Consider the following 26,639-nt stretch of genomic DNA (forward strand, 5'->3'; position numbering starts at 1 on the left):
CTGTTTATGATGTGTGTCCCTCTGGGTAATTACTGGTAACGTTTAGCAGAGATGAGTTTATGGCAGCTGATTTATTTACAGATGGAATTTTTCAAGACTTTTCAGTGAATTGAGTCATTTAAATGATTCATTCAGATTCGTTTATCAGTTCAGACGTTTGAGTCAGGATGAAAAAATTCCCCGAGTCAAACACCGACCTGGTGATTGAATGAGATGTGAATCTCTGGCATGACCAAAAGACTCAGTGAGTCAATTGCCATTCTGCTGAACTAGAAAGAAATGAATCCTGAGTCAAACAGATACTTGTTGAACAAGATAGTCGTGAATCTTGGCTTAATCTTAGGATTTAAAAGATTTGAAGACTAGGAGAGTTAAAAGAGTCAAACACTTACTTGATGAACAACACAAAAAAACTATAATGGAATGATTCACTGAGTCGAACACTAACCTGGTGATCGAATGTGAATCTCTGTCATGACCAAAATATTTGATGAATCAAACACGTACTTGTTTAGCATCATAGTAGAGAACCTTAAACAGGATTAAAAAAAATAATAATACTTAAAAGACTCGAAAGAGTCAAGCACCGACCTCATGGGCATGAGTCATACTGAAATGATTCACTGAGTTAAAAACTGACATGCTGATTTATAGAATCTCCGTCATGGTCAAAAGATTCACTGAGTCAGTCACGGTTCTGCTCAGTTAGAAAGGAGTGAATCCTGATCATGTGGTAAAGATTTGCTGAGTCAAATCCGCATCTGCGGAACGAGAGAGAGAGAAACAAATCATTATGAGGAAAAGATTCAAACATTGTCCCGTTAAATAAGAGAGGAGTGAAACACGGTCATGACCAAAAGATGTGCTTGGTTCAATCACTGAGGTTCAATCTGCTGAACTGGAAAGGAGTGAATCCCAAACACGCCTAAAAGATTCATGGAGTCAAAGCCCGATCTGCTGAATGAGAGAGAGGAGGAAATCTAACAACTTGACCTTTCGAACAAAGGAGTGTTGATGAATGAATGAGGAGCGACTCTTGGTCATGACCGAAACATCCGCTGAGTCAAACGGTGACTTGTTGAAAAAGGGAGAAGTGACTCTCGTTAATGAGCCGAAGATTCAATCGATGACCTGCTGAACTTGAAAAGAGTGAGTGTCCGTCATGAATGAAAGATTCGCCGATGATCTTCAGAATGTGAGAGGCGCTGAGGATGCTGGTCATGACCTGGAGAGTCACGGAATCAAACGCTTCCCAATCCACTGCTGGTTTAACGTGATGTAACCGGTTACGTTGGCGGCTTTTTCAAACTCTAACGTCTTTCCAATATGAGTGCTTCATGGGATCTTTTTGATACCAAGTCAAATTGTGTGTGTGTGTGTGTGTGTGTGTGTGTTTTAATAATTTTTTACAGTATATGTGTTGTGTGTTCCAGACGGGGAAGCCATCAGTTACTGACTTGTTCTCTGACCTTAAAGATGGGAGGAAGCTCCTGGACCTTCTTGAGGGCCTCACAGGAACCACCTTGGTGTGTGTTTGTGTTTGTTTTTGTGTGTGTGTGTGTGTGTGTGTATTTAAACCTGTCTTTCTGTGCGAGCTGCATTTATGAGAGCAACCATTTTAGGGTGTGTTTGAGGTGTGTGACTCCATTTGTCTGAGTGTAATTATAGTATGTGTGTATGTTTAACGAGTTCCTTGTGTGTGTGTGTGTGTGTGTGTGTGTATGAGAGGGGTGTTTGGGGGCAGTGGGAAGGGAGGGCGTCACAGGAAGGGTTCATTTGTTGAGATTTGGGGTGTGTGTATGTATGTGTGTGTATGTGTGTGTATGTATGTGTGTGTATGTGTGTGTGTGTGTGTGTGTGTGTGTGTGAATTGTGTAAATGCAATTCCTGAGAACCCTCTCACACACAGAAACACACCATTTTGTGTTTCGACATTGAGATTGACAGCTGAAAGGTGTGTGTGTGTGTATGTGTATGTATGTGTGTGTATGCGCGCGCACACGCGCACGTGTATTTAGATAGTAGCTCTCAGCAGGATTCCTTCGAACCAGGAATGTTAATTATAACTCCTAACACTCTTCTGTGTAAGTGTGTGTGTGTGTGTGTGTGTGTGTGTGTGATATAGCTGTATATATAAAGAGTCTTATTAATTGGTTAATATACAGTATGTAATAACAGTAATGTACACATGATGTGTGTGTGTGTGTGTGTGTGTGTGTGTGTGTGTGTGTGTGTAAATCTCCCACACATTGAGCATTACCATTTATAGAAATGCTGATAATCAGTTACACCATACATGATTATCATGATGCGCAACACACACACACACACACGCAATACTGTTATAACAAACACTTGAGTATGAATGAGACGAAGACAGCCTGCTCAATGTTGTGTCAAAATACTTAATCAGTTATACAGCGCCAGTATTGAGTATCACAAGCCATGATGTAATGGTTTGATTATGATAATAAATGGATGTACAGTGGAACCTTAACATACGAATTTAATCCGTCCTGGAGGCGAGTTCTTGAGACGAAATTTCGTTCTGCGAAACGCATCGTCTCATAGGAAATAATGTAAATCCTAATAATCCGTTCCAGCCACCCAAAAATATTATTAAAAGTATGACCAATTTCCAACACTATAGTCATATTTGTTCATATAAAAACAATAAAAATATTTAGAAAAGACATAAATGAAGTAAAATATAAAATAAGTAGACATTAAACCTCATTTAACATTAATTTATGATTCCTCTTGGCACTGACTGCTTTAAAAACCAAACTGAAAGCGGCTCCTTTTTCTCCTTGCTACTGTCCTTGATAGCACCATGGGTCCCAAGAATGTTATTCTTGTAATAATCTTTAATTGTCTACACTAAATCTTACCCAAAATGGCAAAAAAAAAAACACAAAAAACTTTTTAAACTCGCTTTGCTTGGTTTTTGACTAACACGCAGACAAGACAAAGTTTGAGCGGCTTCTGGAAGTATGCGCGACTTGCTTTGGTCACTCGTTATACCGAAAATTTTCTTGCAAAATTAAATTTTTAAGGTGAAAATTCACAATGCCGAGGTCCCACTGTACACGTAACACTTCTAATTCTTATCCTGCTATAATATTTTACTTTTCTCTTTTTATTTCTGATCTAGACGAAAGAGCGCGGCTCCACCAGAGTTCATTCTCTGAATAACGTCAACCGAGTTCTCCAAGTGCTGCACCAAAGCAACGTAAGTTTAAAGCATTTCGCTGTTCCTGTTCCTGACAACTTGAAAGTGGAAAACTGGAAACTATAAGAAGAGCGTCAACACCTTTGGATAGAACGTAGCCCTTAAAGCTCAGAGCATTTTTTGCTATTTTTTGTTTTTCCGTTATTTTTAATAAACATATATAGGGCTGAGGATTGTTCAGTATAGAGTGACTTTTTTTTTAAAGCATGAAATAGGCAATATGATAAACAGAATTATAGTCCATTTAAACTATATAAACAAGACTTGGCCAAAAAATGGGTCACACAGGCGATATAGCACAGATACACATGATCACGTGTTCCTGTGGTTGTTTTTGAGTGTTTTTATGACCTAATAATAATAACATGCTAATTTTGAGAGTCTTTGCAACTTCATTCCTATATCCCGGTAGGTGCAAAATTAACCCTTTATAAAGGTCATGATATCTTCTGTTCTACCTGACAAAAAAAACAAAATACACATTTAACACGTTTAACACGCACTAACAAGGTTCCATATAAGCACACACACACACTTATATGTATGTATACAGGTCCTTTTCAAAAAATTAGCATATTGTGATAAAGTTCATTATTTTCTGTAATGTAATGATAAACATCAGACTTTCATATATTTTAGATTCATTACACACAACTGAAGTAGTTCAAGCCTTTTAATTATTTTAATATTGATGATTTTGGCATACAGCTCATGAAAACCCAAAATTCCTATCTCAAAAAATTAGCATATCATGAAAAGGTTCTCTAAACGAGCTATTAATCTAATCATCTAAATCAACTAATTAACTCTAAACACCTGCAAAAGATTCCCGAGACTTTTAAAAACTCCCTGTATATATATATGTATATTTAAATCGGAACTGTATAAATATGTATATTTAAATCGGAGTAAATATTCGCAGTAAAACATTTGAGCAGTGCAAATGCTTTTAAAGAAGGTTTTAAAATCGATAACCATCTTACAAAAGAAATGAGAGACGCATCAGTCTGTATAAACATGATGTCAAACTAAGACATTCCCACACGTTTGGGCCATTAAAGGGGTTCCTGGGAGGCCAGCGTTTAAAACATGAACCAGACAGTCAGATCACGACTCTTGTTTCCTGAAAAAACCTTCTACCTTGATGGTATTCAAGCACTAGTGAAACACTGCGATAATTGCGGTTAGTGAACTGATTAGCATGAGTCCCACTTTGACTTGAACGCCCCCGTAAAAAACGGTATGATAACCTATTTACAAATAACAGTATAAACATTGAAACTCCTTCATGATAAGACGTGCTCGTTTGTGTAATCCTCCTTCTCTGAGCAGACATGTTGATGTGTCATCACTAGATTGAATTTTTCCCCAAGTCGTCGGTTCTGAGTTGTGAGTTACAACCCTAATTTGAATACAGTACGTGCGCTAAAACCTCACCGCTCACACTTGCAGTCAAATGGTTTGCCGGATTGAAATTTCTTTGCTGTGTGGTGTGTTATATGGAAATCAGATGACAAAAACCTAACAAGCGGCTTCCGCTGTCGTTCCTCGTTTTATGCAAAGCGTAATTGCCGCGTTACGGATCGACGATTTGCATGCTCGGTCGAGGAGCCGATTTCTACGTTCGGACCATCAAGTGCCGCTCAGATGGATAGTACATTTGGAACGCCGTGTTTATTGAATATAGGCGAAGAAAGTAATCTGAGACTTTTTAAAGAAATGTTTAAAGCTAGTTTTGGAAAAGTGACTGCGCTGACGTGGACTTGAATCTTTTTGATCGGTAAGTTTTGGAGGTCTTTTAACCTAGAAAGGCCTTTCGTCTTTGTGCTTTCTTTGTAACATGACAAGCTGTGGGGTTTGTTTTCTTTCATTAAAGACAAATCAGAGATAAAGAGAAAGAAAAGTTTGGAGCAGGAGCAAATATTTGTAGCTGCAAAGTGATATCAGGACCCAACATGTTACTATAAATGGATAAGAAGTGTGGGACTGTTTAATAAATAAAGAAAAACATTTGTTAGTGTTGGCAGATCGCTGTTGTGTTTAAGCGAGAAAACACTTTTACAGGGAAAGCGGTCAATTATCCGTTGATTATTTCTCGTCCAACAGCACGCCACCAGTTCTTTACTAAATGAGTCTTGTTTTTTTTTCTACTTGTTCCAGATATAATGCTGATAAAAACAAGTTAATGTAAAGACCAAGTGCAGCCAGGACCTGAGTTTTGCTCTATCCATCTCTCTCTCTCTCTCTCTCTCTCTGGGTGTTTGTCTCTCTCTGTCTCTCTCTGTCTCTCTTCATCACTGTCCTTGATGATTTATGAGCTCCAGGATGTTGTTTTGCAACCTTGTGTGTTCACCATCAACTTTGCTCAGAGACAAACAGTGCAACAAGGACAGAGTAATTAGTCTATACATGTGTGTGTGTGTGTGTGTGTGTGTGTGTTTTTTTCTGACTGTGCACGTATGCGCGTGTCTGTGTGTGTGCACCGACCTGTGTGCATGTGTATTATGTGACTTTTTAAAGTTCTAAACTATCAGAGGTCCTCAGAAGTATAGGTCGGTGTCGTATGTCCTCATAAGCAGCCGGTCCTCATAAAATTTACCAAAAAAACAACTAAAAGAGACAAAATATTTGCTTGGGCCTTTTGAGGTAGAGGTTTGTGTTTGGTTTAGTTGGAGCTTTGTTTTAATTGTCTATAGTGATCAATGCAAAGTCCTCACAATGACGTATAACCTGAAAGTGTGTGTGCTTGATGAAAGATAGTGGTGAGCACAGGACCACAGAGACCTTGCCCCCATTAGTGTTTATTTCCTTTACTTTTATGTTTGGTAAAGCTTTATTGCAACCACAAACACGCACACACACATACGCACACACACACTCACACTCACGCACACACTCACGCAGCAACTGTCTGTTTGCAACAATCACTAGTTTTGTTTTTGGTAAAACACAACGCTTTAAGTTTTAACTGTTTCTTTATTAAACACTTCACACACACACACACATCTTTATTTAGAGGTGAAATCTAATGTGTATCAATTAAATCCAGAGTAATTAGTGTAATAATGAGCTAGAAGTGATTAGATTTCCGTGTTGTCATTAATCATCTTTACAAAGTGTTCTGATTGGCTGCTTCTTTTTACCTGAGTAGCGGAGGAATGAACAGGATGAGAGTGTGATACGTCTTTGATGTGTATTGGTACGTGATGACTAATACGTACACACACACACACACACACTGTATGTGCAGGTGGACCTGGTGAATATCGGCGGGACGGACATTGTGGATGGAAATCATAAGCTGACGCTCGGGCTCATTTGGAGTATCATATTACACTGGCAGGTGAGAACTTGCGCGCATCAACACACACACACACACACACACACACACACACACACACACACACACTGTTTTCTGTTGACTGTATTTGACACATTTGTCATTTTATATATGAGGATCATTAACAGCACTATGTGTGTGTGTGTGTGTGTGTGTGTAGGTTAAAGACATCATGAAGGACGTAATGTCCAACCTGCAGCAGACGAACAGTGAGAAGACGTTGCTGAGTTGGGTCAGAAACTGCACGCGCGGCCGGAGCGACGTTAACGTGATCAACTTCACCACCAGCTGGACGGACGGCCTCGCCTTCAACGCCATCCTGCACCGCTTCAGGTAACACACACACACACACACACACACATTTATAAGTTTGTGCATTCAGTGTCTATTCCTTTGCCTGTCTTATAGACTTTTCATTCAGTTCACTCTGCGTCTTTTATCCATCTCGTCTCCCTTCTCTTTTCATCTCCTCCCCTTTCCTCCCTTTGCCTGTCCTTTCTCCTGTCCAGAAATCGTCTTTCATCTCTTGTCTCCTCCTTTCATCTCATGTTTTCATTCCTCTTCTCTTGTCATTACATCTCGTTTCATCTCCTTTCCATCTCTTTTTTTTTTTTTTTAATCATCCCTTTTTTTCTCTTGATATTGTTTCAGCTTTTTGAATTATTGTTTTATTTTGTTTCTCCTTGTTTAGTTTTTTCACTCGTTCCCTCCTCTGGTCTCTCTCTCTCACTCACTTAATTTTCTCTTCTCTCACATTCTTGTCTTATTTATACCTTTATTTCTTTTGTCTCATTTCTTGATTGAATTTTTAATCCTTTATTCTTTGTTCATGTTGTCTTTTTTGTTTTTCTTATTGTCCGTTCCATGTGTTTTGTTTCTTCTTTCTTTTCTTTTTTATACATTTTGTCTCTGTGTTTTTTTTTTTGCCGTCTTCATCCTTTCTTCTATTATTTTTTTATATCCAGCCTTTTTGTTTTTATTTATTTTTATTTTTTTTTATTTACCTCAACTTTTTTTACCATCAATTTTTCTCTTTTGTCATATCTTCTTCTTGATATCTTCTTTCCCTCTTTAAACATTTCTCGTCGTCTTGTTCTGTTTTTTCGTTTTTGGTCTCCTGAAGCCTTTTCTTGCCCTTGCTTGTAGCATCTGTTCTTCAAGTCTTGTCTCCTTGTCTCATCTCATCTCATGTCCATCTTCTTTTGACTCCAGGCCTCATGCAATCCGTTTTTTTGTCTTATGGTTATTCCATATATTTTGTTTCTCATTTCTTTCCTTTTGTATACCTTTTGTCCCTGTGTGTTTTTGTCGTCTCCACCCTTCGTTCTATTTCTTTTTTTCATATCCAGTCCTTCTGCAGACTTTTATTTTTTTTACCTCATTTTTTTCGCCTCATATTTTATTCTTGTGTGGTCTCTTTTTTTTTTTCCCCTCCTTTCTTCTCGTCTTTTGTCTCTTCACTTTTGGTCTCCTTAAGCCTTTTTTTTTTACCCCTTTTTTTTAGCTTCTGTTCTCACATCATGTCTCCTCGTCACTTATTGTCTCGTCATGTCTCATTTCATTTCATCTCATCTCATGTCCGTCTCCTTTCGTCTCCAGGCCTCATGCGTTCCGCTGGGATCAGATAGTGGCTCTGTCTCCGGTCGAGAGACTCGAACACGCCTTTAACTTCGCCAAAGATGAGCTCAACATCGAGAAGCTGCTCGATTCTGAGGGTAAAAATCGCGTACAGATGACCTCACGCTCACACACACTCACTAACATCTCCCATCCCAAATTAGCAAACAAAGACGTTTCTCATTCGTTTGCCGTCTCCAGACGTAGCTGTGCAGCTGCCGGATAAGAAGTCCATCCTCATGTACGTCACGTCTCTGTTCGCCGTGCTGCCCAACGAAGTCACCATGGACGACATCCGAGAAGTCGAGACCCTGCCAAGGAAGTATAAGGTGGACGATGGACACCCCGTTAGCACACAGGTAAACTTTCCAAACCCCAAACAAATCCACAAGGCTAATCGAGTCCTCACTTTTCACCGGTTAAACCAACAGACGAACAGATCGACTCATAATCACAAACTTGACCGATTGACAGTTCGAATGCTTCAATATTAACCAAGGCCACATGGAAGCTTCGCCCTCTTACCTCTGTCTCCGTTTTTTTGCGTTCTGTTTGTGTATTTGGAAAAGTTTTGTGTTTTGGACACAAAATAAAGAAGTCCATTGTTGTTGTATACAGGATTTAAGGCTAATGTTAAAGGCGTATCTAGCTAGCATGAGTTAACTTTATTAATTAGTTATGATGACCCAAAGGTTTGAAAAACGTTTAACAGACGTATTTAAAAAAATGTGAGAAAACCTTATCGGTAATGATCATTAGAAAGGGAAATAAGATGGTTAGTGGTTAGCGTGGACGTGCTCTCAAACATTGAAACTGGTGTGTGTACAGGGTGTTACTTCAACCCTCACATACTGTAACTTTTAGGTGAACTTGTTTCACTTGTAAATCATTAGTAATTTTTCTTTCATGTTAACTTTAGAGACGACACGGTGGCGTAGTGGTTAGCACTGTGGTCTCGCACCTCCACGGTCAAGGGTGCGATTACCGCCTCAGGTCTGAGTGCGCAGAGATTGCACATTGATTTGGACAACAATTTAATACATTTCTCCTCGTACAATTTACCACATTTTTACAGAAAATAGAAAAATGCGTCCATCTTCTGCAATACGCTTGCAAAATACTTGTCTTTTGCAAGACTATCCGTGCTTCTTTATTTTGCGAGTTTATGAGCAGTCGGTGCAATACTGCCGCCTACTGGAATGAAGTATAAAGCAGGAATTTTTTTTTTAAGTATGTAAGACGCAGGACGTTAAAACAATCAACAGAACAAGTTACACAACATTTTTTTTGTGTCTTTTACTATTTTTTAATATTTCAAAATCTGTAAAAATTACATCCGTTTGAGACGAATCAATCAGACAATCAGTATTGATTAGTGCTAAGGAATTGAATTGAATAGAAAATCGCAAAGCAAAAGAACTGAATCGAATCCGGTCCCACCCATGATTCACAGCTTCTAACAACAGACACGACGTGAGCGTTTATGTGACTTTCTAAGTTTAAGTAATTCGCTTAGCTTGGAGAAAAGGCGCACTTACGGAGGCAGAGCGAGAACAAAGAAGACATTGTAAAGCCTCGCAGAGGAAAGTCAGGATCCTGTAAATCCCGAGCCTGGCTCTTTAAAAAACTCCAGCAGTGAACGGGCTCCCGAGCGGCGCTGCTGTTTACATTATATTACATTTACTCTCTTCATTCAGCTGACACGGCTTTTATCTTAGTTACAGCTGAGACACAATACAAGCCCGGGGCGGAGCAGCTAGAGGATAAACGCTGTGGTTTAGTGATCACTAGTGGCGGAGACGCTTCTAAGGTTTAATTCGGACTTTTTGAGGATTTGATTTCATTGGTCTGTAAGATATTAACCACTCTTTTTACTAAACACTGTAAAAGATTGTGAATTTCAGTGGAGACAAAGCATGAGATAAAAGAGCGATATTTTCAAAAAGTCAATTCCGATTTTATTTATACCACAGCACGGTTCTATTCTCAATTCTGATTGGTTACAATCTTTTTATTTTTAATAACATCATCTATCACAGTATATGGATACAATATATACGCTTTAAGCATTTTCGCCTTAACAACTGAAATTTTGTACGAGCTAAACTGGACGTCTGCTAAGTCGTGTGTACATCCGTTCAAAACTTTTTGCATGATTGGAAAGCCAAGTGAAAAGAGTTTACTTTTTTTTTTTTCCCTTTTGTGTAAGATTTAGTGGAGACATAGCGCCATGGTTTTCCAAGAATGTTATCAAGGACGGTAGCAAGAAAAAAAAAAGGAGTTTTGTTTTTAAAGCAGCCGGCGCCAAGAGGAATCATAAATTAAGGTTAAGTGAGGTTTAATATCCATTTCATATTTTACTCTTTTCTAAATATTTTGATTGTTTTTTTACGCAAAAAAATATATACTTAAAGTGTTGGAAATTGGTAATATTTTTAGGTGGCTGGAACGGATTATCTGCATTTACATTATTTCCTATGGGACAGTGCGTTTCGTAATATGAAAGGTCGCCTTATAAACCCACACTTTGTTCCCACAGATTGAATTCATATGCCGAGTTTCCGCTGTAGTTCCGCCTGTCAGTCACATCCCATGTTTACTGTATGAGCTCAATGCGCTTGTTTCTATAGTAACAGCTCGCTCACATGACTAGAATGATGGACAGTTCACATCATTTAGCAAAAATAGTAAACATATTTTAAAATTGTGGCTTTATTTTACAAAGAAAGTGTGTTAATCAACAAATCTTGTTTTTATATTTAAAATATATTTATATATAGAGAGATTTTTATTAAAAAAATAAAACTTATAAAAAAAATTTAACACAGAAAACAAAATCTACATATTTTAAGATTTAATGCCAAATAAAATTGTGTGTAAAATGTAATTAAAAAAATAAAATAAATTCTTATAAATAATGTTTTTTAGCCATTGTTAGTCAGCAGTGTTAAAATTTAATAATGAAAATGTTAGTTTAAAAAAAAAAAACATGAAATTTATCAATTTTACAATTTTAAAATTGAATAGAAAATAATTCAACATTACTTCAAATGCTACTTGGCAGTAATGTTGCAATAAAATAATTCTGATAAATAATAATTTTAAAATAAAAAGTGCTATTTTTATAGTTAATTCAATTTATATTAATACAAATATTCAGTATTTAAAATTGACAAAATGTTTTGATACATTTTGGCTGATTCTTTGCAGCAATGTTGTATTTGAAAAAAGTTCGTTTTATTAATAATAAACAAGTATATAATACATTTATGTATGTTTTTATGTTCGAAAATATTAACAGAAAATCCCAAATATTTAACAATAAAAACTATGTGAAAGTTGTTAGTTTTTAAAAATTAGCAGTACAACTTTAATAACATTATCTGTAATCAGCTGCTTGCGCTCAAATCCTAATTATTTAAAAATAAATAAAATAAATTAAAGTATGATATTAATTAATGACGGCTTCGTCATCTTGCACAGGCACAGTTCATCACAATGTCAGTGTTTATGACGTCATATCGGTCAGCCCTAGTTTAGAGGTGCAGTTTGACAGGATGGGGCTGGCGGGGTGGGCGAGGTGGCGTGAGCGGAGCTCTGCGGTTACACATCTGCCCCTGTGGTGTGGAGACTGAGTCAGAATCCGCCCCTCCCCTCCCTCCCACACGCGCTCTGCTCTCTCGCTTCACCCGCTTCTGCTGTTTTTCCGCTGGCGAGAATGAGTCACCGTTTTCACTCTGTCCACCCTAGTGGAACCAAACACACACACACACACACACACACACACACACACACACACTTACAAACACACAAACACAGTGCTATTCTAGAAAGTCTTTCTTTACCCAGCCCACATGGCCACTCGGCACTTAGTATCGCGTCTCAGATGCACTAACGGAGTGTGAGACCCCTGCATGGTGTGTGTGTGTGTGTGTGTGAGAGAGATCTAGGTCTGCCATATGTTTACCATTTAGGAAGTTATGTATTGCCAAACCTCAGCTATTTTAATCCAGTGTGCCACACATGCACACGTATATAAATATACACACACACACACACACACACGCACACACACACATACACTTACACACACAGAGGAGTTCTCAGGCTTGTATTTTATTTTAACTTATAATCTTACTTTCCACTTGTGCATTCTTCTACACAAACATGCACACATGTACACACACACACACACACACACACACACTGTGTGGGTTTGTGCCCAGAATGCCAGCACATATTTTGGCTCGATGACCTTTCCTCCTCGGTCAAGGTCATTCTGCTCTAAACAACGCAGCTTTATTTAAAGATGTGAATTGCAGCAGTTATTAGCACTTTCACTCAGTGTGATGAAGTTTAGGGCGTGTGTGTGTGTTTGTTTGTGATGTGTTTGTGATGTATTTGTGTATATATGTGTGTGTTTGTGTGTGTGTGTGTGTGTGTGTGTGTGTGTGTGTGTGTGTGTGTGTGTGTGTGTGTGGGTAGATGCTAACTCTTTCGAAAATCCAGCCAGCAACCAAAATACTCCATTCAAATAAATACAAACCAGAACATTAGAGTTTATTAAAATCCATAAAAGTTATGTGAATAAAAAGTTGTGCTTTGTATTTTATTTTTTAATAAAGCATAAAAAAGTTGCCAGCTTTCTTCAAAATAACAAAACAATAATCACGATAATACCAATAATAAAAATAATAATAATACCACCACCAGCAACAAAAAAGTAAATAACACTAATAAAAACAACAACAACAATGATATTAATAACTAAATATGCCAGAGACTTAGTTCATATGAGTTTTAATTGCCCCCGTAAAAGCGCGTTTTTAAAAATGTACAGCGCAGTACAGTTTTTGCCATTAAAATTTCAAAGTAGCATATCATCTCTTATGTATCAATCTACGTACACGCCAACTTTAGTTTTATTATATGTAAGATAGCAAAAAATATATTCTCTAATAATAACAACAACAATAAAAAATAATAGTAAGTAATAACAAAAGAAAACATATTATACATATTAATAATAATATTAATAATACAAAATAATATTTGCTAATAGTAATAATAATAACTTGAAATTATTATGGCTTTTTTTTTATAAATTTGATGCAATTTATTAACTTTTTTATAGTTTGTTATATTTTGTTACTTCTTTTATGTTTTTTGTGAACATAATTCTGTGCCGATGAAATTTACTATTTTGAAAGTTTTGTTTGTTTGATTGTTTTTTTTTTTTTAATATTGTTCTTTATTTTTTATTTTTATTTTTTTCTGGGTTATTTCACACATTGCTTTGCTTTTTGTTGCTGCGTATTATTTATTCTAGCTCATTTATTTGTTTTTACTTTGGTTTAATTGACGTTTTAAATTTTATTTCACATATTGCGCTTAATTGCAGAAAGTCTTTCGCCTCATCTGTTATGCTTTTGTTTTTGTTGTTTTTGTTGTTGTGTACAGTATTTTTGTAACGTTTTGTTTTTTCTGTTGTTTGTGATTTTAATTTAGCAAAAAACAAAGGGTAGTTTTGTGGTTAAGTGCTAAACGTTGAATTACAAAACAAAGTGGAGAATCGTTATAATGAGATAACGTAATGTACTTTAATTAGCTTAAATTATAAAAGCTGCATCATTAATTTTTTTATTAAATATTACCAAATGCACATTCATCACCATTTTATTGACTTTCTCCCCTCATAAATAACACTTTGTTGTTTAGTTTAGCCGTGGACTCGGTCTCCCGGGCAGCTGTGTACACTCTAGCCTAGGTGTTAAAACTTTCACACTAGTACGATGGATCCCTAATGAACGGCAGTAAATTTCGGCGAGAAAATCACCCTTATCGCTTCAGATCGCGGCTATAGTCTGTATTTTCTCACTGATCCCGCGTCTGCCTGTTGCGTAACGTTATTAACATAAGTATTATCCAGAAATCTTGGGTGTGGTGTTGTGTTTGTCGCCAATTAATCAGGCACACAATGGGAGTGTCTTCCTCAGACAACACCTTGCTTTATAAAGAAAGACAATGGTATTTACACCATGAAGAAAAACCTGCTCCTATTACGCTTACACAATCACATCCACACACACTTTCTCTTGACATTTGCATGCTGGAATTTAGTTGTATTTGAAAATGTCAGGCACTTTTATGGGTGTGTGTGTGCTCTTGTGAATGTGGATATTTTTAGAATTGTTTTTACTTGATAAGGAGTACAGCCAAGAGGTTAATAATGCATGACAGTTACAGTGCAGTGACTCTAAGCCCAGCTCTATCAGCAAGGTTTTACTGGGAAGGCTATCATAACCAGGCGGTGCCAGCATACACATCCTAAATCCAGCATGGCATTAGACACGTGAGATGTTCCCACCCACTAAAATCCATCCAGCCTAGACTCTTCCTTTCACCCTTCTCACTTTGTGTCTTTCTATATAAACCCCTTTTGTTGTTGATTTGCTCAATCTTCCTGTCCATCTCTGCAGCAGGGATTGGCCGGAGCGCCGGAGGAGGTGGGCAGATCGCCAACCGTGACATCGAGCATGGACAAGGAGATCGGTTTGGAAGGAGGCACGGCGATGGATCTGGACTCCTATCAGGTCACGCTGGAGGAGGTGCTCACGTGGCTGCTGTCCGCCGAGGACGCGCTGCAAGTCCAGGACGAGGTTTCCAATGACGTGGAAGAAGTCAAGGATCAGTTCCATATCCATGAGGTACCTCAGTTACAGTTCTATTCTAAACATTGATGTACAAATGCTTTGCAAATGATGAAGCATCAGGTCAACTTTGATTAACCTTGACTTGCTTACTTGGCTAAGAGGCTAAGAGGAAACTGGCCTAACCAGTTCAGTAGATAATTTCCCTGAGGTGCTGTGGATTTGCACCTGCTCCTGCTGCCAATTAGAAGGACGTGCCTTGTCCTTATCCCAACAAAGATGGTCCTATCAAGTCATTTAGTACCGTTTGTCTTTGCTCTTCTGTACCTGTATCTGGTAACGATTTATAGTCCACGATCCACCAGGTTCCCTTTACAGTCTGGGTCTCTTGTCCCCTTGTTGTTGCCTCTGGCTGCTAGTTTGATGCTAATCACAGCTATTCTGGCTATCCTGAAAATCTGGAGAAACATCCAGGCTTGTGAAGATGATGAGAGGTCACTCTTCAGACTGTAAACACCTCCTGTTTTCTCTGAAAAGAATGTGTAGCCTCCTTGGCTCCCTCCTCCTCTCAGAGTACACGGTCACAACATGCAAGGAATGTCAGGAATTCCATGGAACGAAGCAGCTCCAAACCCCCAAACTCTGAATAGAGTGGTAGATGTAGGGGATGGGGGGGTGGGGAAGGTGTTCTGGGGTGGTAACGAGGTAGTGGGAACGTTTACATTCCTAATGGTAAAGGTGAGGGATGATGATGGGCCAGGACAGGTAAACAGAGATTTGCCAGTTCTCTAAGGAATGGGTTTTTCTTGAGTGCTGAAGGTGAATGATTTGTAACTCCAATTTTCCCATTCTGGTGCTACTACCAAAACCATTTAATAATTATAATGTTGTTGTTGTTGTTTTTTGTAAATTGGCACATATACCAAATATTGTATGGGTCATGGTGTATCTTGGAATGACTTCATCCTTCTTGGTAAAGTGTGAAGGCTGTTTGCAAGCCCATGGGTGGTGCAGAGAACAATCCCTGGTCCTCTTGGAAGATCTGGCACTCACTTCCTCTGATCCATGGTGTGGTTTGTGTAAGGTCTGGAGGTTTTCCGCTACTTGACATTCTACTTCCTGTTTCTGGTAATAATAGGGCATGTTGGGGAAAGTGTTTGTTATGGTCAGTGGAGGAGGTTGAACACCTTGTCATTATGTAAAACCAATCTTTCTTGGTCTCGGTTTGGGAAGGCTTGCAGTTAAAACACATTTAGCAAAAATCTCATTCCATGGCTAATGAAACCGTTTTTACACAGGATGAGCTTCTTGTTTGAAGGTAGCCTTGACCTCCATAAGTATTGTTGAGCCACTTGAGCCTTGGTACTTAAGGACAATCATACTAAGTGGATGAATTAAGTGGCGGCCATGTTGCAAGTCTGCGAAATCAAGCTCCTACACCAAGCAGATTAATTCAAGTGTAAAAACGCCTTAGAGACAACAAAATCTTTTAGCAACATATCTGATTAAATGATAATCCAAAATTCAGTATGATGTAGAGATGGCAAATGTGATGTCACTCAAGTTAATGATGATAAACTTTCGAGTCAAATCGTATTTTTTTCTTATTCCAAAAGCGGATCAAGACCACCTGGCTCGAATCTGCTCCTCGCCTTTAGTGTGTTTTTATGTTTCTCGCGTCACTGATTGGGTTCCACCCCAGCCATCCGATCTAACATTAACGCTGTGTATAAGCGAGAACCCTTAGTGTTACACTTCCTGTGGAATAAGGGTAAAAAAATGAAGATCCAGTTGTATGCAACGTGGTCTTAGCACACGTTTAGTTCCTGTTGCTGTTAATCTTGAGTAATTGAGAACCTTCCTAACTGGAAGTACCCAGTTTTCCGGTACCTGGTTCAGAACCTGCATCTCTTACACAGTTCTCCGCGTGCAGACTAAAACGAACAGCTTTGCACAGTGAATTAAAGAGATGGAGAGTTTTTATTCTCTCTCTCTCTCTCTCTGTCTGTGTGTGTGCGCGCTATCTGTCACGTTCGGCTGACTCCCAGAGATCTGCCCTTACCGTGTTTTGTTCTGAGGTTGCCATGGTTGTTCTGGGGTGAAGTGACCCAGAGCGCACCTCCTGGCACCGAACAACATAAGCACTTAGGCGCTCAAACACTCCAGACAAATCAGCTGGCTCGGTTTTCTTGGAAGGCAAACACTGTGGGCCGCTTTCAACTTAGCAGCGTGTGTCCAAATCCACTTATTAACAAAGACTAAAAGTTAAAAGTGGTGCGCTGAAGGGAGCCTTTTTTCCCCCCTCTTTTTTCTTTATTCTTTTCTGGTCCAAGTTGATTTGAGGTTAATTTTTCATATTCAGTGTCACGAGTGCTGATGTAATCCCACTGTTATTTTTGTAACATGCTCTAGGACATAAGGACTCTTTAGGCACGACTGATTTGTACCCTGCCCATTAACAATGGTTCCCCCCTCCCCCCCTCATCACTCCTCTACTGACCAAGCGTTCACATTATTTTTGGTCTCCGTTCTCGGGTACACTTGTGTATTTACACCCTCTGAGACAGCAGGTGGCAGTATGAATTATAGTTGGTTTGTGAGACGCTAGTAAACACAAAAGAAGAAGAAAACGAGGAAGTTAACTTTCACGCTACGCCTACTAGTATTAATGTTCTGGGGGGAAAAATCCGTAAGAATTTAATTCGCAAACCACACCTACCTACGTTCTTGATTCTTAACGCTGATTGGACGAGACATCTATCACTCATAATATACAGGAAGTACTGCAGCCTTACGGACATTTAATTGCTTCAGTATTTTTTGTATGTCTTGAGTGACGGATGTCTCTTCCAATCAGTGATAAGAATTCCAATTGCAAACTATACCTACCCTTTCTGGTTTGACTGAATTGTCATCGTGATTTCTCATTTGGTATTTTGTTTTCAGTTTTATCTTCTTTTTAAGTTTGCTATTTTTTTTTATAAATTTTATTTTTTGGTTTTGGTTTTATTTAATTTTTTTGTTTGTTTTTGAATTTGCTGTTTTGGTTTTATTTATTTATAAATTTTTTTAAAATTTTATTTAGTTTTTGTTTTTATTTTGTTTTTGAATTTGTTGCTTTGTTTTTATTTCTATTTTGTTTTTAAATATTTTTTTCATTAATTTTTTTTCGTTTTTATTTTGTTTTTGAATTTGCTACTTTGTTTTCGTTTTTATTTTGTTTTTTAAAAAATGTTGGTTATTTTGTTTTCATTTAAATTTTTTTTTATTTTGTTTTTGAATTGGCAATTTTGTTTTTGTTCTTATTTCGTTTTTAAATTTACTACGTGTTTTTTGTTTTTATTTTGTTTCTGATTTTTTTTATTTTTTTTTTTATTTTGTTTTTAGTTTTATTTTGTTTTGCACTTCTCGGCCCCCTGTAGGATTATAGAGAAACAGCAACATTACCCTCAACATCTCCAGCAACACATCAAATGCAAACATATATAGTTTTAAAAAAGGAAGAAAAAAAAGATTTTAGACTCAATGTGGTGACACATGAAATGCCACTCGAAATAATCACTATACTAAGTTTTTTTTGGTGCAAAACAATAAAGATCACCATAAAAAGCCGTTGAATCTTCGGTTTCTCTGCGCCTAAAACTCACACTGTACAAGGTGACGTGTACAGTATATTTGTAGCAAATGTATTTTTATCATTTTTGTCCATATTCGGCGGTGGATCTTCATTGAGCGTGCTTTCCATGAACACTTCCTTAAGTCTCCTGCATCATCAGATCCCATCAGGTCTCAGAACTGGAATTCAGTTGCTCAATATCTGCAGATCAGAAAGGCAGCATTGTGTTCACATGCTGTATCGTGTGATAGGGATCATCTTGGGATTCGCTTTTCTGTCCAGCCGCTGATGATATCTGTGTGCTCAGGCTTTTAGCGCAGATTGAAAAGAGAGACTCGGGAAGATGTATTTTTTTTATTTTATCGTGACGTTAGCTTTGCTCCTTTATTGTTTCCTATCAGATTCTTCGAAAGATCTTCTAAGGATGTCTGTAACACGAATGAGAACGCACACTGGGCTCTGAGATTCGGGCTTCAGTGCAAACTAGAGTTAAAAGCTGGGTGTAGTCAACTTGACACTGGTGTAATGACTACCACGTGTTTAACAGCTCTCTGAATTACAGGTCAGAAACGGTAAAGGACGCCGTAGTCTCGGGGTGTCTCTTAAAATGTGTTTCAGTGAAACACTGCAGTAGGTCTGAAGTCATTAAACAGGACGTTTTAGAAAAATAATCAATGCGATGCAGCAACAGAATGTCTCAACTATCATATTGTTGCATTTTTTTTTTATGCTTTAGTGAAGAATTTGTTGTGGTGGAAAACATACTGGCACTGGAGACTCCTTCCACAAGAAATAAGCAGTCTTGGAGCGTAAGGGGTTATAGGCAAATCGCTTCAATAAAGTTGTTGCTATAGAAACGCTAACATATTATGCACGTTTCCTTCTTTCTTTCTTTTTTTTAACAAAGTTGTGTTTTTCTTTTTCCCCCAGGCATTTATGATGGAGCTGACGGCTCACCAGAGCAGCGTGGGTAACGTGCTGCAGGTGGGAAACCAGCTGATCGCGCAGGGCAACCTGAGCGAGGAGGAAGAAGAGGAGATCCGCGAGCAGATGACTCTACTGAACTCACGCTGGGAAGCTCTGCGTGTGAACAGCATGGACCGCCAGGCCAGGTATACACACACACACACACACTTTGACAAAGAGAGTGTTTATGTGTATGTTGCACCAGAAGCGTTCTGAAGACGAAATTCTTTATTGCAAAACATATTTTTCCATAGGAAATAATGTAAATGCAGGTTATCCGTTCCAGCCACGCAAAGATATATTACCAATTTCCAACACTATAATCATATTTCTGCATATAAAAACAATAAAAACATTTAGACACTATATTTAAAAGTAAAATATAAAATAAATAGACATTAAACCTCACTTAACATTAATTTATGATTCCTCTTGGCATGCTTCGTTGGCTTTCCAAACAAGTTTTGTACGGCTCCGGGACGTATGCGCGACTTTCGGTTTGGCTTGGTTTAAATGCCGAGACAAATTTCTTGCAAAACTTCAGTTCTTAAGGCGAAGAAAATAAAATGCCACCTATAACACCTATAACAAAAAAAAAAAAAAACAATCTAACAAAAAAAGTCCTATTTTTAGATTTATACAAGACATTATCTGTTTAGGTTGAATCCTCTCTTCCTGTTTGTTTTCTAAGAAGGTAGGAGGGGGTTTCACTAGAAATGTATTAGTTTATTTTATGATTTATATAAAAATCACGCGCATAACTGGTTTTAAAATGAGACCGGGTGTTGCAAAACCAAGCATCCTGATACTTAAATGTAAAAAAAAAGAGTAATGAAACGAGAGAAAACGATCACCAAGGGGGCCAATACTTTAATCCTTCATGAAAATGCTGATCATTTTGAGCGCAAAGCTTACAAGGGAGCTGTTGTGCATTTTTAAATGTTTTGGCACACTCTCTGCACTGGGTCGAGCATTCAGCACTATGTTGTTACGTTGACTATGTAGGGAGCCTGCGAAGTGAAACTAGAAACTGTTTCTGCAGGTAAACAAATCACACAAATCAGTGAATTAAATCCATTGAATTTGAGTCGAGACCTTTAACCTCTGCTTTGATCGTTGTTCCAGACTTCATGAAGTTCTCATGGACCTCCAGCATCAGCAGCTCCAGCAGCTCTCTGATTGGCTGAAAGAGACGGAGGGGCGGATCCGTAAAATGGAGACGGAGCCGATGGCGGCGGACATGCAGGGATACCTGACTCGGATCGAGCAGCACAGAGTAAGAGACGTTTATGTTGGAAGTATAGAATGTGACCCTGAGGTCGGAGCTGATCAGTGTGGAACTTCAGAAGGTCTGTACGCTTCTGTTCTTGAACACGTCCTCCATGTTCGTCAGGCTCTACAGGGTGACCTGGAGGCCGAGCAGGTTAAGGTGAACTCCTTGACTCACATGGTGGTGGTGGTGGACGAGAACAGCGGCGAGAGCGCCACCGCCGCTCTGGAGGACCAACTTCAGGTACGGACCCGTCGCAAGTTTCTGTTTCACCTCGACGGAGCTCGCACTCCAACAAACACGTGAGGCCGGAATCAGTCTGCATCACTAATGCCAGTACAGACCTGAAATCTCATCAAACAACCATAAAACTGATGTTTAATGAAAATTTTATATTTTAATATTCTTTTAAACAAGTTAACACAAGTCTCAGAGCTCACACAAGGTGTGTGTGTGTGTCTGTGTGTCTGTGTCTGTGTGTGTTAATGAGCTGAGCAGAGCTGAGCTAAAAGCCAGGAGGGGGGGGGGGGGGTGTGCTTCTTATATGAGGTCACATCAGGGGAAAAAACAATCAAAACATTTAAAACAGACATGTAAATAAAGTAAAATATGTAGTAATAAATAGACATTCAATCTCACTTAACCTTACTTTATGATTACTCTTGGCACCGGCTGCTTTAAGAGACAAACTGCATCTATGACGTCCCAAGATATTGCACAAAATGCAAAGAAAAACAAAATAATCCACAAAAATTAACCCGCTTCATCTGGAGGCAAACAAGTTTTAAACGGCTCCCGGACAAACGCGTGACTTAGCCGAGTTTTAGTTCTTAAGCCGAAAATGCTTCACATGCCACATGTAGGGCTGTAGCTATCGAATATTTTAGTAATCGAGTACTCTACCAAAAATGTAATCGATTAATCGGATAAAATGTACTTTCACTTAATTAAACATCAATGTAAAATATATAAGAGAAACAAAGATTAATTGGTTTTCTTTTTAGAAAAATCTACTTTTATTTTTTAAATGCATGCAGCATTTTTATAAAAATAAACATTGTCATTATTCACAATATAAGGAAGAGCTTAAAGTTGACTGAGATGAATTAAGTGCATTACAGTGTCATACGTTCTTATTTAAAGCCTTTTCTCAGATGCAAAAACTAAAAAAGGTATTTTTTACTTTAATTTAAGTATAAAAAAAAAAAAAAAAACTAAGGCACACTGTTATGTGCTGAAATGCCTCCCTGCTACGGATTCCCCCCAACCACACACACACACACACACACACACACACACACACACACATATTCTCTATCAAACATTATATTAAAGCATAAGTTCATTAGTTTATGATTTACAAATTGCACCAAATTAATTTGATTATATAATAAGCAATATAAAAAAAAAAAACATTTTGTATTAAAAAAAACCCAGAATAAATGATTTATTTTTTCATAAACAACATGTATATTTTTTTATTGCTTATTTTATAATCAAATTTGTTTCGTGTAATTTTTTTATTATAAACAACATTTATTTCGTGTAACCATTTTTGTATTACATGAAAAACCCCTGCAAAATTAATGTGTCACGTGTCAAACAAATTTGTCACGTGCCTAGGGTTAATTAGAATAGTGATAATATATTTGATAATAATAATATAATATATTTGATAATAATAATATAAATCTTTGATTGTGGTGTCCTAATATATTTGATAGAGATTATGTAGGGGGGGGTCAATCCGTGGCCAGGGGGGTAATTTAGTGCATAACACACACATTAAAATAAATAATTATACAAAAACACTATGTTGTGCAACTTAACTTTTAGAACTAAGCTCCTTTCCATTTTGCAGCCCGCAACAGAGCGCTCCCTCTAATCAATACACAGCTAACTGTTTGCGTCTCCTTCCGCTTTTTTGGATGACGTAAGCGCTTTATCTTCGTCTGTGTTTACTGGCGGCTTGCATCCGGAAGCGCGCTGTGTCAGGCCAAACTAATAATTGCACAAAAACATAACGCAAGCTTTTAAAAATTAATTAAAAGGAACTTCAAGGCAGAAGAGTTACTAGAGGATTCGTCTCAGCCGTAGCCACATGTGTCATTGTGTTATTATTATCTAACCCGACTTCAGAGCACAGTGCTGTGGACATACTGAATTCCCCATCATTTGTATAACAGCAGCTCTAATGTTTTTCCTTCTTACAAGACAAATCCCAGGTTTATACTCTATTAATCTACTACATTATAGTTTCTATAGCAACAGCTGATTTTCAGGAGCTTGTAGATAGACAATCCGCATTTAATATTAACATGAAGCTCTATGTAACTTTACATTTTGATATAAGAAAGAGAGAGAGAGAGAGAGAGAGAGAGGAAGAAACTAGTTAAAAGTTAAGCAACAGGATCTTGTCTCAGATATTTTGCAATATTAAAATGGTTAAAAGGTGCATTGTTTATTAAAAAGTGTCGTTAGCAAATAGTTTTGGTGTGAAAGCTGTTTGTCCTCTAACAGAACACCGCCAAGTGTTTTGTCTTTTTTCCTTTTCTCCTTGCCTGTTTTTGTGAATAGTTACTTAATTAAACATTACACGCACAATGATTTAAAGAGTCCAGGAGTCGCTGCGACGAGGCGCTTTCTACTCTCTCTTTTTCTCCAACCTCGTTTGTAACGACAAAGCGCGCCGAGTGTTTTATAGCGCTGCCAGTGCTGTCATTTGCTCTGTGGCCTGTAATGAAACACGGCGCTCTTTGAACCTTAATGCCCGTGTTTGTCTGCCGAAGCTCACAAAGGATTACGGCCTTAAGAGCTGACAGGTGGAGAAAAAAAAGCGCCTGCCTACTTAACCGCGCTCGAAGGATGTTCTCCATCCCCGAGCTGAGAGTGAGAGTGAAGTCGTCGTGATCTCGGAGCTGCGCGACAGCTGGCCTTTTAACGCAGAGTGAAACTTTAAAGTGCTTGTATGATGAGGAACTGTTGAGGAGAAACAAACCATGTCAGATTCATACAGTACGTTTCATACGCGACACTTTATTCTGATCCGTCAGAAGGTTTTGAATCGTTTTGTATAGGAGCAAAGATCTGGCTTCAACGCCAGCCACGTAAATAGACCAAAGCTATTTTATTTTTTATTTTTTTGATAATTTCCTGAAAAAGCTTGCACTCTGTTTTTGTATGTTAAAAAAAATCTAGGAAGTAGCTGCAATATAGGCACAAAAGTATTTGACCAAATTTGTTGATTATTGAATTTAGGTGTTTTAATCAATCAGGCCCCTTATGCCCAGTGAAGAGAAATCTTAATGCTTCAGCATACCATACCAAGACATCTTTGACAATGCTGTACTTTCAACTTTGTGGCAGCGGTGTGCAAGAACCCGACCGTCCCTAACACAGAGCCCTGACCTCAGCCCCATTGAGCTCCTTTGGAATGAACTGAAATTAGAGATTGCGAGCCAGGCGTTCTCGTCCAACACCAGTCCCTGACTTTATAAATGCTTGGATTGAGAGTAACTCGTTCTGCGAGTGTTTTGCAAGACGAGCAAAACATTTTAAATGAGTTTTAACTTAATAAACGAGCAAGGTCTTGACATACAAGTGATATGCATGGGATTTGTCTGCCGAACGTCAAGAGATCACTTCTGAGCCAATGGTTTCTTCTCTTCTCATGCTTCGGGATTATGGGTAATTTTTTCCTATGCTCAGTCCCAGTGTCTGTGCGTCACTCGTATAGTCAACATCTGTGCGTGTGTATTGTTTATTATAACATTGTTTTAATATGGAAACACTGCTCTGTCCGGATCTTTTTCAAACCTAAAGTGCAGGTTAGTTTGTTTAATTTTTTGTAATCATTATTTTTATAGAAATATTTTTAGGTTGTGGAACAGATTATCTGAGTTTCCATTATTTATTATGACAGGAATTTGCTTTGATATACGAGTGTTTGGATTACAAGCACACTTCCGAACAAAATATGTTTACAATCCGAGGTTCCATTGTATATATATATATTCAGATATGACATCATTGCAGGTTTAGTCAAATACTTCTGTACGTATAGTGTACCTATAGCTACTTACAGAAATGGCTACTAGTAAATAGTAGCTCGTACGATAATTGTTCGCACAAATTTGTGTAATAATTTGAGACTAGAGCGTGCTCTGGTAGTTACTGAAAAATGTTCTTTACGCCAGTAGTACACAGTGAAATTTACTTGTGTATATTCAGTCATGTTTGTTTTACATTGTGATTCGTGACTACGTATTGTTCTGTGCAGTCGCTGGGCGAGCGTTGGGCTGCAGTGTGTCGCTGGACCGAGGAGCGCTGGAACAAACTAGAGGAGATGCTACTTGTGTGGCAGCAGCTTCTGGACGATCAGGTTAAAAACATTAAATTATGATTTCTTTATTTTTTATTGATGCCTTTTCCTAATACTTTACGATTTTTTAAATTTTATTTATATATTTTTAGAACCTGTTCAGGGCGTGGCTGGCAGAGAAGGAAAACGCTCTGAGCGAAGTGCAGACGAGCGACTTCAAAGACCCGAGCGAGATCAACACTAACGTTCGTAGATTAGCGGTAAGTAGTCTAGCTAGTGTTACTCAGAAAGCGCAAGACGGCGAGACTAAATTTGTTACAATCGACCTTTGACCTCCTCTGTGGCAGAGCCTGAAAGAGGACATGGCGCAGAAGCGCCGGGCGCTGGGAACTCTGTCCGAGGCGGGGCAGGACGTGGCACAGTTGCTGAAAAGCCCCGAGGCTGGTCGGTGCATCGAGGCGGACACGGAGGAGCTGACGCAGCGCTGGGACAACCTGGTGCAGAGACTGGAGGACTGCTCCAATCAGGTAACACACATACACACACGCATACACACACGCATGAATGTAGAGGTAGAATGCAAAAAGCATGAAAACCTATAAGAAAGCATGTGCGCGCGCACACACACACACACACACAGAGGGTGTTGTAAGGATTTTTCAGGATGTTTTCTCTTCTCATTGTGTTTAACACACTCGTCTACATGGTTGTCTTGTCTCCAAGGTAACCATGGCAGTCGGTGCTGCAGGGACGCCGCAGGTGCAGGACAGGGTTGTCATGGAGACGGTGGACGGCCGGACACAACGCTCGATCGCTGACCAAGAGCTCCTGCCACCTGCGCCGCCCAAGAGACGCCACCTGGATACGGACACGGAGCTCAGGAAACTGTATGAACACTCTCACACACATGCACACACACACACACACACACATTCTCATACTCAGTGTTCTTTGGTGACATCATTGATGGGTGTGTTCCAAAGTTTGTTTTATTGTTAATGTAATTGTGTGTGTGTGTGTGTGTAGTGTGGACGGTGAGATTCCTGACCTTTTATCCTGCTTGGTGAGATGGAAGACCTCGGCACAGTCTCTGTCCTCTACAGATCCACACCAGCTCAGGAAAACACTCCAGGTGATAAAGCTAAGCTCCTGATTGGCTCAGAGAGAGAGCGAGGCTCCTGATTGGCTCAGAGAGAGAGCGAGGCTCCTGATTGGCTCAGAGTGAGTAACCTGTTCCCTTTGCGTGTTTCCAGGACCTGGAGGCGGAGCTTATAGGGAAAGAGCGGCGAGTGAAAGATGTGACTGCGAGAGGAGAGAAGCTGACCGAGCAGATCGAGAAAGGTAATGAATTCTGGGTAATTTAAAAAGTTTTACGAGTCTCTTCTTCGTTCCTGCGTGTGGAGAGACTTTTCATCATTTTTGGTTCCTTCTGTCACATTTCTGGTGTCTGAATGAGCAAAAGGAAGTAGAATGATGATGGACATTTCTTTTATTGTTTCTTTTTTATTTTTATTTATTAATTTTATTATATATGTTTTTTATTTAGGTGCCTTGTTTGTGTCTTTTTCATTTTTTCGTCTTTATGTTGGTCTTTTTTTTCTTTCTTTCTTTCAATGATTATCTTTAT

The 26,639-nt window shown here is 38.6% G+C and overlaps 1 protein-coding gene across 8 annotated transcripts in view; it reads left to right on the forward strand.

Annotated features, from left to right (window-relative positions):
• Positions 1-26,639, forward strand: part of LOC128510467 (utrophin-like) — a 210,171-nt gene that overhangs the window by 30,172 nt on the left and 153,360 nt on the right. For 6 of the 8 annotated variants that reach the window (XM_053482764.1, XM_053482771.1, XM_053482770.1 and 3 more), the window contains 16 exons: positions 1,434-1,526; positions 3,155-3,232; positions 6,483-6,575; positions 6,733-6,905; positions 8,172-8,287; positions 8,391-8,548; positions 14,669-14,896; positions 19,386-19,567; positions 20,547-20,697; positions 20,815-20,934; positions 24,971-25,072; positions 25,165-25,272; positions 25,360-25,539; positions 25,736-25,899; positions 26,039-26,144; positions 26,266-26,353. In XM_053482764.1, the coding sequence (XP_053338739.1) occupies positions 1,434-1,526; positions 3,155-3,232; positions 6,483-6,575; positions 6,733-6,905; positions 8,172-8,287; positions 8,391-8,548; positions 14,669-14,896; positions 19,386-19,567; positions 20,547-20,697; positions 20,815-20,934; positions 24,971-25,072; positions 25,165-25,272; positions 25,360-25,539; positions 25,736-25,899; positions 26,039-26,144; positions 26,266-26,353 (2,140 nt within the window). The remainder of the gene's footprint in view (positions 1-1,433; positions 1,527-3,154; positions 3,233-6,482; positions 6,576-6,732; positions 6,906-8,171; positions 8,288-8,390; positions 8,549-14,668; positions 14,897-19,385; positions 19,568-20,546; positions 20,698-20,814; positions 20,935-24,970; positions 25,073-25,164; positions 25,273-25,359; positions 25,540-25,735; positions 25,900-26,038; positions 26,145-26,265; positions 26,354-26,639) is intronic. The other 2 variants (XM_053482766.1, XM_053482767.1) reach the window with 1 other exon arrangement.

This window comes from Clarias gariepinus, chromosome 22, assembly GCF_024256425.1.
Source record: "Clarias gariepinus isolate MV-2021 ecotype Netherlands chromosome 22, CGAR_prim_01v2, whole genome shotgun sequence".
Classification (NCBI taxonomy): Eukaryota; Metazoa; Chordata; class Actinopteri; order Siluriformes; family Clariidae; genus Clarias; species Clarias gariepinus.